The sequence below is a fragment of the Acyrthosiphon pisum genome, chromosome A2 (genome assembly GCF_005508785.2).
Source record: "Acyrthosiphon pisum isolate AL4f chromosome A2, pea_aphid_22Mar2018_4r6ur, whole genome shotgun sequence".
In the NCBI taxonomy this organism is placed as follows: domain Eukaryota; kingdom Metazoa; phylum Arthropoda; class Insecta; order Hemiptera; family Aphididae; genus Acyrthosiphon; species Acyrthosiphon pisum.
The window spans coordinates 23,491,462-23,503,677 of record NC_042495.1 but is presented as its reverse complement, the minus strand read 5'-3'; the positions used below and the strand labels follow the sequence as shown (position 1 = coordinate 23,503,677).

The window sequence follows — 12,216 nt, the reverse complement described above, 5'->3', positions numbered from 1 at the left end:
TTCGTTTCGACATTGCACATTATCGACTACCGTATACAAGTTACAGTTTTCAGCTACGGCGGAAGAGTTGAATTGTACACAACTATAATGTGCGTATTATAAAAAAACAAAGTATTATTTGCCTACTATTATTTACCCAAATGTTTTATTCTATTGCATACAATAAATACAGATATTTTGTATCGTATTTGCCGAAAAGCATTTTATATATCGTTGTAGGTTAATTTTTAATATCATTCGTACATTGTGTTATTCATCGCTAACGTTGTTATTAAATTATTGTTGGTAACTAAAAACATGGTAAAACATATTATTGTGTTAACTTTATGTCTTATGACTTATTTTATTGGAAATATAGATGCCGGAAAGAAACGTAGAGCCGGTGAGTATATTTTAATTTTTTTCATTACGTATTAAGACAAATCGCTTATTCGTATTTATGGAGAATCTGGAAACAGATAATAACTATTTGAATTCACTGAAATAAGGTTATTTTAATAAGATAGTAATCAACACATATTATGAAATATAAAGTGATTTTTTATTACGTTATATTTTTAACAGAATCTAAAAAATTTCCCAATATCTTGCTTGTTTTTTTTCTACACCTAAATTAAGATTTAAAAACGCAGCTAGAAACTATGAGTTATGGCATTTGACTAGAGACCGGATTTTCATGCAGTAAAAATCAAAAAAACGTGCAGTTAATTGCCTATATCGTGGAAAAATGAATTTTTCGCCTAAAATCGCTTAATATTTCCCAACATTTTGTAAACATTCAAAGTACATTGATTTAAAGCCTTAAATTATACTTTATTTATCCAGTTTTTTACTCTATTACAGGATAAGCAATTAAAATTAAAAAAAAAAAAATTTAATAAATAATTAACAGATTGATAAGAATATACACATTGTGTAAAAAAACCATACCAGCAGAGTTAAGCTATTTCATTTTAATTTTAACAATTATAAATACATAAACATATTTTAATTTTTTATTGAGTTTAAATGTACAATGTTATACATTTCATAAAAACATATCAAGGGAGTTAAGCTATTTAATTTTAATTTTAACTATTATACATCCATAACAAATTATCTTTTTAAATTTCGGGTTTCTAACTGGGTTAATGCCTGGGGAAAATTTGAAAAATTTGATTTTATAAAAGTCAATTTAGAAATTATTGACGCCGAAGTTATGACTCTTCAATTTTTTGATTTGATTTCCTTTCACATCCGACTGATTTTTCACAAGAAGCTCAGAAGACAGATTTAAGACAGAACTAAAGTGTTATTACAAGGTGTTAATCACCGCTTACGATGATATTAAAATATTGTTGGTACCTATAAACATGTTAAAACATATTATTGTGTAAACTTTATGTTTTATGGCTTATATCATTGGAAATATAGATGGCGAAACGAGTAGTGAGTATATTTTATTTTTTTCATTACGTATTAAGAGAAATCGATTACCTATTCGTATTTATGGATAATCTGAAAACAGATAATTACAATTTGTATTCATAGCAATAGTGTTATTTTAATAAAATAGTAATCAAAACATATTAACGAGATTTCTTATTACGTTATATTTCTAACAGAATCTATAAACTTCCCAATATTTTGCTTATTTTATTCCTACACCTAAATTAAGATTTAAATAGGAAGCTAGAAGCTATGAGTTATGGCTTAGGACTAGAGACCGACTTCCATTCAGTGAAAATCAAAAAAGTGTGACAAAAGATTGTTTCTTACCTGTGTTACAATGAGCATCAATTTGAGATTTCCTTTCACATCCGACTGATTTTTCACAAGAAGCACAGAACACAGATTTCCCATCAAATTTTTGGCATTTTAAAAATTTGTTTATACTTCTTTACGTAAATTATTCGTAATGAAACAATCATGACACCGACGTGAATTTCACTAACCAATTCAAGAAACACTGAATCAAACACAAAGTCAGACAGAACTAAAGTGTTATTACTAGGTGTTAATCACCGCTAACGATGATATTAAATTTTTGTTGGTACATATAAACATGTTAAAACATATTATTTTGTTAACTTTATGTTTTATGGCTTATATTATTGAAAATATAGATGCCACGGGGAAACGTAGAGCTGGTGAGTATATTTTTATTTTTTTCATTACATATTAAGACAAATCGCTTATTCGTATTTATGGAGAATCTGAAAACAGGTAATAACTTTTTGAATTTATAGAAAGTTATAGTGTTATTTTAATTAAATAGTAATAAAAACATAATATGAAATATAACGAGAGTTCTTATTACGTTATATTTCTAACAGAATCTATAAACTTGCCCAATATTATGCTTTTTTTTTTCTACACCTAAATTAAGATTTAAAAAGGCAGCTAGAAACTATGAGTTATGGCATTTGACTAGAGACCGGATTTTCATGCAGTAAAAATCAAAAAAACGTGCAGTTAATTGCCTATATCGTGGAAAAATGAATTTTTCGCCTAAAATCGCTTAATATTTCCCAACATTTTGTAAACATTCAAAGTACATTGATTTAAAGCCTTAAATTATACTTTATTTATCCAGTTTTTTACTCTTTAGCAATTAATAATAAAAAAATAAAAAATTTAAAAAATAATTAAAAGATCAAGTCAGAAATGTTTGACGCCGAAGTTATGACTCTCTTCAATTTTCTGATAGTCTGTAACGTATTTTAGCAACCACTGGTTTAATTAAAATAAATATAAATCAAATATTATTTCTTGTTATAATGATTGGATGCCGTGCTCATACGCACTTAATAGTGTTACAAATATACACGCGCCTACTGACAGGTTAAATAAAAATATTGTTTCTTACCTGTGTTATAATGAGCATAAATTTGAGATTTCCTTTCACATCTGACTGATTTTTCACAAGAAGCACAGAACACAGATTTCCCATCAAATTTTTGGCATTTTAAAAATTTGTTTATACTTCTTTACGTAAATTATTCTTAATGAAATGATCACGACACTGACATGAATTTCCTAACCAATTCAAGAAACACTGAATCAAACACAAAGTCAGACAGAACTAAAGTGTTATTAATAGGTGTTAATCACCGCTACCGTTGATATTAAATAATTGTTGGTACCTATAAACATGTTAAAACATATTATTGTGTAAACTTTATGTTTTATGGCTTTTATTATTGGAAATATAGATGCCGTATCGCAGGGTGAGTATATTTTATTTTTTTCATTACATATTAAGACAAATTGCTTTTTCGTATTTATGGAGAATCTGAAAACAGATAATTACAATTTTAATTCATAGAAATAGTGTTATTTTAATAAAACAGTAATCAAAACATATTATGATATATAATGAGATTTCTTATTACGTTATATTTCTAATAGAATCTATAAACTTCCCAATATTATGCTTATTTTATTTCTACACCTAAATTAAAATTTAAATAGGAAGCTAGAAGCTAAAATAAATTATTATTTCGCGTTATAATGACTGAGCGCGGCGCTCATACAAGCTTAATCGTGTTACAAATATACACGCGCCTACTGACAGGTTAAATAAAAATATTGTTTCTTACCTGTGTTACAATGAGCATCAACTTGAGATTTCCTTTCACATCCGACTGATTTTTCATAAGAAGCGCAGAAGACAGATTTCTCATCAAATTTCAACTCTGGGTAATATGATATACAGTTTTTAATTTTTGACGACAGACTTGATCCAATTTGTGGCATTTTAAAAATTAGCTTATATTTCTTTACGTAAATTATTCGTAATGAAACAATCACTACACCGACGTGAATTTCACTAACCAATTCAATAAACACCCAATCAAACACAAAGTCAGACAGAACTAATGTGCTAATAGCCGGGGTTTCCAAATTATTATCTTACTAGTATTTGCTGTCATTTATTTTTACCACGAAACGTTCATAAATTTATGTTATTCTAAGAATATTATCAGCTTGTGTTCATTTTTTGATTTATGGCTTATATTATTGCTAATATATATATTTATAGAGGCTTTGCGGGACGTCAAAAACGTGAGTATATTTTATTTTTTTCATTTCGTATTACGACAAATCACTTATTCGTATTTATGGAGAATCTGAAAGCAGATAATTACAATTTGAATTCATAGAAATGTTATGAAATATAACGAGATTTCTTATTACGTTAGGTATATTTCTAACAGAATTTATAAACTTGCCAAATATTATGCTTATTTTTTTCTACATTTCCTAAATTCAGATTTAAAAAGGCATCTAGAAGCTATGAGTTATGGCTCATGAGTCATAACTCAAAGCTTCTCGCTGACTTTTTATAATACCTAGATATATTGTATTCAATGTGTATAACATTTATTATGTTATTTATATATAAAGTTGCCTATTATACATGATATATCTCATGTTATTGAACGCGGGGTATTTTAACGATTATAAATCGATGACATAGAATGTCGTTAAACCGAAAACAGACGAGTTTCTTTATTTTTATCAGGCAATTTTTTTATAATAATTTCAATATGAATTATAAACACGGAGGTGTACCAATAGAAAAATCAAATTTATTTTTTCAAACGGTTACTAATATATATTTAAAGGATTCTGGTAAAGCTTTTTTTTCTAAAAATCTTGATAATCAAATCATCAATTTTGGTTTGCTAGTTTATTAAGTCCTCTAAAGTTTAGTAAAATATGCATTAATACTTTTAATTTAAATAATTGGTATAGGTTTAATTTACAAGAGCTAAATAATTTTTTCCTATAACTCACTTTTATAACTTTAAATATGAACCATAATTTCCCTATATTGGTAGGAATCGCAGGCAAAGTATGAATTTAGCATATGAATTTCTTTAAGAATTTATATTTTAATAGTAATTAAAAAAAAACTATTTGCACGATATTTAGATAAATAGTCAATCTCAATATAGGATTGTACCTAACTTAGGCATACTTTTCATCTGAGTTAATTACAGATTTCCAATATTATTATAACAAGAATCAAATACCATAAGGTATTACCTTAGCCACCTACTAAAGATTCCAAATGAATGCTATTGTAAGAGAAGTATCGTAGGAATTTAAGATAGGAAAAATTCAAAATTAAAATGTAAATGTACAAAACTAAAAAATATGAAGGGTTATGAATTTAAACTTCTAAATTCATACTTTGCATGCGACACCTACCAGTATAACCTATATGGTTCAAATTTCAAGTGTATCCCACTACGAGAAGAGCACCACAAAACATTGCACTTTTTTCATTACACAAATTAGTTAACCTTCGTACATTCCTAAGGCATTAATATCAAAATCGAATATCATTTACCAATTTACTATTATTACTTGACCCACCTAATAAAGAATCGATATTTATGATATTGTAAGAAAAGTAACTGTGAAGTAAATAATTACGACTACCTATAATAACAAATAAAAATAGGAATACTGATTTTGATGATTGTATGTTAAAAAAAAAAATAATGAAATACGTTCGCCAACAATTTTGTTTGTTTGTTTGTTTTTTTTTTTTTTGGGTTGGGGGTTGTAGGGGGAGTGTCATTAGATTACCGATTAAACTACTTAGGTGTATAAAAATAAAAAAGTTAAATTAATGATTTGACTATCAAAATTGTCATAAAAAAAAGCTTTACCGGAATCCATTAAAATATATAGTATATCTAGTTCCTATTTGAAAAAATAAAGTTGATTTTGCTATAACTTTGTAACTTTTTAATGTTTTTAAATTTTGTGTTCATAATCATGTTTAATAAGTGTTTTGTTATTTTACTATTATATATATTTTAGTTTTTATTTATTTTCTTCAAATTATAATGACTTAAGACCTAGTGCAGGTCTGCAAAGTTTCTGACACGCGAGGCAAATAAAATCAAACCAAACATTTTGATTTGACACGCAGTGATCAGTGGTTCGCCATCCCTGACCTATTGTATGTAATTGTATAAGACTTATGCTCTTTGTTACTAAAATAAGTTATAATTAGTGACTTAGGCCTTTTCTCATAAAAAAAATTCTGTATAACGACTTATTACCATATGCATTCGATTTTATCTCGTAAACCAAATCCCACATGACATCTACAGTGGAACCATTCAATGCGGCTTGAAATTTCACACATAATTGTACGGCGTTATGCAGAAAGCAACCATACCACACATGTTCTATTTGGAGATAATTCAAGTTTTAGAAAACTATTATTGGTAAGATAACACATGCAGTTCCATCATAGAGTATTACTCTATGAGTTCCATCTTTGAACATTGATATATAGCCCCCCTATCGACTTGTGGGTTAGTTGCAATTGGTAAAATGCGTAATATAAAATGTCCAATCTAGTAGTATACAAAGCTCATTATTTATGTTTTGAGGGTTGGTTGCTTTCCGCATAACGCCGTTCAATTAATGTATAAACTGAAAATGTCCAAAATTGACTTAAGCTCTTTTTCTTAAAAACCATCCAATTTCTCAATTAGAACAATATTATCAATGTCATATTAACTATTAGGAGTACCTTTGCCATGACCACATGAGATCACAAACGTAGATATCTTTTTATAGCAAATTTATGTTATGTAGAACAAATTTTTTTTTTTTAATTCTAATTAACTGAAAATCAAACTTAATGGTAAGGATATTATTTTCAAACAAACTCCTATATATTGATAGTTTACTACACAGTACACATGTAAGTTTGTCACCGGTTGTGACGTTCTCTTAGATGTTGTCAATTATCATGCTCTCGTTTTGTTGGTAAAATATCTAATACATTTTTTAACTACTATTTAATTATTTAGAATTTGGTAGATTAGTCAGATGCTATAGTAAGTAACTTGATTTTACCTTATAATATACACAACATATTTCTCTTATAAATACATTGAGTTTCGATCAACATAATCATCTTTCTACAGTATTTATTATAAAAGTTTGTTAGTCTGTAATTTTGATTTTAAAATAATATGAGAAATAAATTATTATAACACAACGTTCAAGTACATAGTTTAATATGTCAATTGATTAGGGGTTACTCGGGAAGACTTCGTACCGGCTTATGTACGGTTTTCTCCGTCTTACTAACCCATAAAAATATATCAAAACTTACTGTTCAAATTAGTGCGTGTGGTCAGCTTAAATATAAGAGGGATTTTACTTATTATCAAACTTAAATGTAAACATATTTACTGTGTTCACTCGTTGGTTTTTACTTTATTCAAATATTTAAGTGAGTGATGAGTATATTATAAAATAATAATATATGAAAATGCTAATATAATTCACCTAAAAATTAAAACATCGTAAAAACCCAGCGAGACAAGACGTATAATGTTCTTAACTTATGATTCACTATAGATCAATTCACTATAATATTTAAGATAACAGTACAAATTTGTAACTGCTGGGCATACATTTTGGTATATTACATATGCGTATAATATCTAAGACTGAGAAAACATTATATTATTTGGATTCTATGGTTTATGGTGCATTTATGATTTAATGATGTGTATAATTTATTTTATTTTTATTGAATTCTAAAACATAGTGATATTAAAATAAAATATAAACTGCAAAATGCAAAATGCAAAATGCATAACTCAATGGATGGCTATTACTTCAATGCCTAAACCAAATAAAACATTTTATAAAAATAATGAATTGTCGTGCGATTTCAAATTCAATTGATTCAGTGAGTTATAATGAAGTTCTGTAGCTGCATTTAATAAAATAAAATATACCGTATAGTTGTTATTCTATGATCAAAATGTCTGCCATTTTAAAATAATTAATTGTAGAACCTACAAAATGGGACAATTTTAACTTGTTTTAAATAAACGAATAAAGTTATTTTAATGAATATAATGTATCAATCATATATTTTAGAACTGAAACTGTTATATTATTACAATTATTATATAAATAGTATAAATCAACTAAATATTAAATCAGGGCTTGAAACCGAAAAAAATTTTTCCAGTTTCGGTTTCGTATATCGGTTTTGATTTTTTCCGATTTCGGTTTCGGTTTCAGATACCGGTATTGACTTTTTTCGGTTTCGTCGTTCGGTTTATTCATTCGTGTAACCCTTCTGACGAGAAGTCAAATCGTAACTGTAAGTGTGGTCGCCACGGGGCAACCTCCTAAGCCACAGGGCTTCTACACTTACCACAGTATTAATATAATATATGACCAGCAGCAAAAATTTAATTTAATTAAAAAAATTTCTTTTTTCGTAAAATGAAAAAAAAATAATGCGTTATCTACAAAAGTGTATGATGCAAATCATATAACATGTACACATAATATAAATCTATAAACACCCTTCAAGCCAAAAGGAACCTAAAGATATAACTTTATTTAACTTCGGTTGGATCAACATCCATTATCCATCTGACTTAGCACGTTCAAAATGAAAAACACAAAATTAGTCAATAGGCACAAACGTACTGATGAATTGTTTTTACACACATTTATTTGATGTTATTTGTAATTGAAACTTTTATAGAGCAAATGTATTTAAAAGAACTTGTAGTTCAAAAACCTGGTACGTAAATTGTTTAGACTAATAAAAAAACCCTAATTTATTCTGATTAACTTTGTTACAAAACTGTAAGTGCTGGCTGTGTCTTTCCACCGTGACGGTATGTTACAGCCATTACTCGTCCAATTAATTGCACTTATTGCCAGTGGCGTATAAATGGATGTTACGACATAGCAAATTTTCGTTCAGCAGTTTCAATAGTGTGTTGTTAGTTTTGATATTAGAGTGAATTTACCTATTATCAAATTTAAAGGTAAGATTATTATTTAGGGCCCCACGTAGGCTTTTATTAATTTTATTATTTTTAGTGAGTTATGATTAGTGTTTGAAGTATGAGAAATATTTCACTAAGTTGTGAAATATTTCAATGTTTTGTGAAATATTGGATTTTTATTAATTATTTCATTTATATTTTATTTTCATATATTATTTTGTTTTGTATTTTTATTATAATTATAATTTATATTGTTTCATGTGAATCGTTAGCAAGAAAACTATGATCTTTATAATATATACCTAAGTACTGGTTTCCTTCTACTGTTTCTTTTTAATATTTATTATGTTTTTTGTTTTATATAACTATAATACATGTTAACATTAATAAGAAACAATGATCTTCATAACATAACATAATTATTACATGATATGATAACACATTACATGATAAACGTTATACCCAAGCGTTTTTTTTAAAATTTATATTCCATTTTTATATTTTTATTTTTATTATGTTTTTTATATATAATTATACAAATACATGTCATAAGGATTCTTGATCAAGAAAACTTTGATCTGATTTTTAACATATAACTATATAAGTTACCACGTACATGGTACATAAACAATACCTATACCTATCTATTCCTTATTTATTTTACATTTTTACATCAAATAATAGGTACAGCAAAAAAATACAATATTATATTATTATACATTAAAACTAAGAAAAAAATGTGTGTCAATGACTAATGAGGTATTTAATTTATTTAGATTAATTATTTAATATTTTACAAGACAAAACTACAAAAATAATGATAATTGAAATATTTCACGAAATATTTCATTTTTTTAAAATTTATGAAATTTTCAAACACTAGTTATGATCATTTTAAAGTGTACACTTTCAAAAAGGTCATAACTTACTTAAAACTAATAATATCAATAAAAGCCTAGATAATAATCTTACCTTTAAATTTGATAAAAGGTCAATTCACTCTAATATAAAAATTAACAGCGCACAATTGAATCTGCTGAACGAACATTTGCTATGTCGTCCACTTTAATCTATAATCGACAATCGTTAACGTCATTTTCATTTATTACCGAGACAGTACCTACATGTTTTTTTATCAACCATTGAACTATATTAAACTTATAGTGATAAACAAAACTACGATTGCATACGAACTATTGTATATTTGTATAAAACAGTTTAAGTATAATTTATTAAAATGTACAATTGAACCAAGTAAGGCTATTGTTATTATTAATATTATAATATAATATTATTATTATAATTATTATTACCTATTATTGAACTCTAAAATAATATAATTTATTAAATATAATTATAGTGCTATCGCAGTGTAGTGATAAACGTAATTGTAAATAACAATATAGGTACTGGGACAGTGCTGCTATAGCAGTAACCAAATTACTACTGCATAACGGTATTAATTAAGTGCGTTTTTAAAAGTAGTTTTTTGCCCCTTCAAGAATTTTAACGAATGTTAAACTAAAACTATTATTAATACCTACTTAATAGGTTTAAATGAGTCAGCACTTAGTACCAGTACACAAATACACTCGCAAATTTATGATTATGATATTGGTGTCTATGTAGAAAAAACGTCTTACAAAGACGATGCACAAAATTAATAATATAAAAATTATGAAGGGTTTGTTCAAAAGAGGAATAGTATTCAATTATCCTCGACGTTCGCCACTTATTTTTTGTATTTAACAAGCAGTCCATACACAGTCCAAAATTGACAAAATCGAGTTAGGTATCAATTCTTGTGGAAAAAATAACGATACATAGATTTGCATCGTCAGAAAAGATCAAAATGTACTATTACCTGGTCAAATTTGCGATTCAAAATGACTGGTTATTCCAAAATGAACCTTTTCCATACATAAAAATGATAAATTTTAGAAAATCAAAACGTACTTTTTCCAGTTTTACGCCAAATATAAATAATATATTATTAAAAAATTTAAAAAAAAAATTTTTTTTTCAAAATGATTTTACTGGTTATAAATGGTTGGTTTTTATTAGAAATGTTAAGATACAGCAAATCGCTTTTTCTAAAAAAATCAATATTTTGGCAATAGTACCTACGTTTTGGATTTCCATCCCTCATATACACTTATGTATATTGGTACGTAAACATATTATGTTTCTTGGATTTTCTTGAAATTCTTGTCTATTAACCTTTGGCCATCCATATAATTTTCAAACCTATTTTTTGAAATTTGACATGATCAATCATGTCATTGATTTTTCTAGAAATATAAAAGCCATTGTGATATATACACTTGTTAATTCGAGCATGATATTTTGGTTAGATATTCGATCCATTAAGTACTTCCATAAAATTGAGCGTCAATCTTCGTTGTATCAGGCTAAATAATATATATTTTTATATTGCCACTGCGTTCACAAGTTTGTGTAGTTGATTAGAATAAAATATAAAAATAGTAACAAACTGAGATTGACCTATGTGTATTGCGTTATATAATTTAAATGTTCATAGGTAAATTTGACAACATATTAAGTGAATTCTGTAAGTATACATTATAAAGTAGTCATTTATAATGTTATATTTAAATATTTTATAATGCATTAATTGATTGTTGATGTTTAAATATATTAAAATAGGTAGGTAATACAAAACGTATCAGTCATATAATCAAATATTATGTTGGTCATAATGATAATACGTAAATCGATCCTTAGGTTGTTCTAATGTAAATGCATACCTATAGGCAAACACATAGTTACTATTAGAATTGTTATATTATTACTAGGGCTCGGATTTATATGTATTAAAAAAACCAAAATATGTAAATATATATGTAATAATAAATCACTTTATATGTGATTAAAAAATGAAAATATGGAATACAAAAAAATTACAAAAAAATGTAAAACATTGCTTTATAAATGACATTATTATCTAATTTACTTATTTTACTACCATTATTCATATTGATCTTGATCTTGAAAGCAATGAGATACCATATTATACATGCTCAAATTGTCAAAGTTAAATGATCTACGGTTTGGTAGTAACACAGATTTGTACCGACTGAAGGAGCGCTCGACTTCCACCGAGGTAATGGGTGCAAATTTCATATTTGCAATGTCCAAAGCAGTGAGTTCAGCCGGAAACATTACCTCATTAATTTCGCAATGTGTATCTCTAATCAATTTTAAGCAGTCTAAACCAGGATTTTTTTGTAATACGCTGTGCATTTTTTCTTTAGTAAATTCTAGTACATAGTTTTTAGCTTTTCCAACTTTGGACACTCGAACTTTCGGCATAATTTAACACTAACACGGCCAATTCAAAATTACACGTCCCGTTTGTCGATGTGGGTATACTAACTCGCTGTCAGTACTTCAAACGCAAACACGTATT

At 26.9% G+C, this 12,216-nt stretch overlaps 1 protein-coding gene across 9 annotated transcripts in view; it reads left to right on the top strand.

Annotated features, from left to right (window-relative positions):
• Positions 1 to 88: 88 nt before the first annotated feature.
• LOC103308676 overlaps positions 89 to 12,216 on the top strand; it is a 20,944-nt gene continuing 8,816 nt past the window's right edge. For 5 of the 9 annotated variants that reach the window (XR_003839370.1, XM_029489123.1, XM_029489122.1 and 2 more), the window contains exons 1-5: positions 241 to 3,209; positions 4,025 to 4,047; positions 6,828 to 6,854; positions 8,537 to 8,575; positions 11,329 to 11,358. Coding sequence is in view for 4 of the 9 variants with exons in the window: in XM_029489123.1 (XP_029344983.1) it covers positions 3,163 to 3,209; positions 4,025 to 4,047; positions 6,828 to 6,854; positions 8,537 to 8,575; positions 11,329 to 11,358 (166 nt within the window). In the remaining 5 variants the exon portion in view is untranslated. Of the gene's footprint in view, positions 4,048 to 6,827; positions 6,855 to 8,536; positions 8,576 to 11,328; positions 11,359 to 12,216 lie in introns of all 9 variants that reach the window. The other 4 variants (XR_003839371.1, XR_003839373.1, XR_003839372.1 and 1 more) reach the window with 4 other exon arrangements.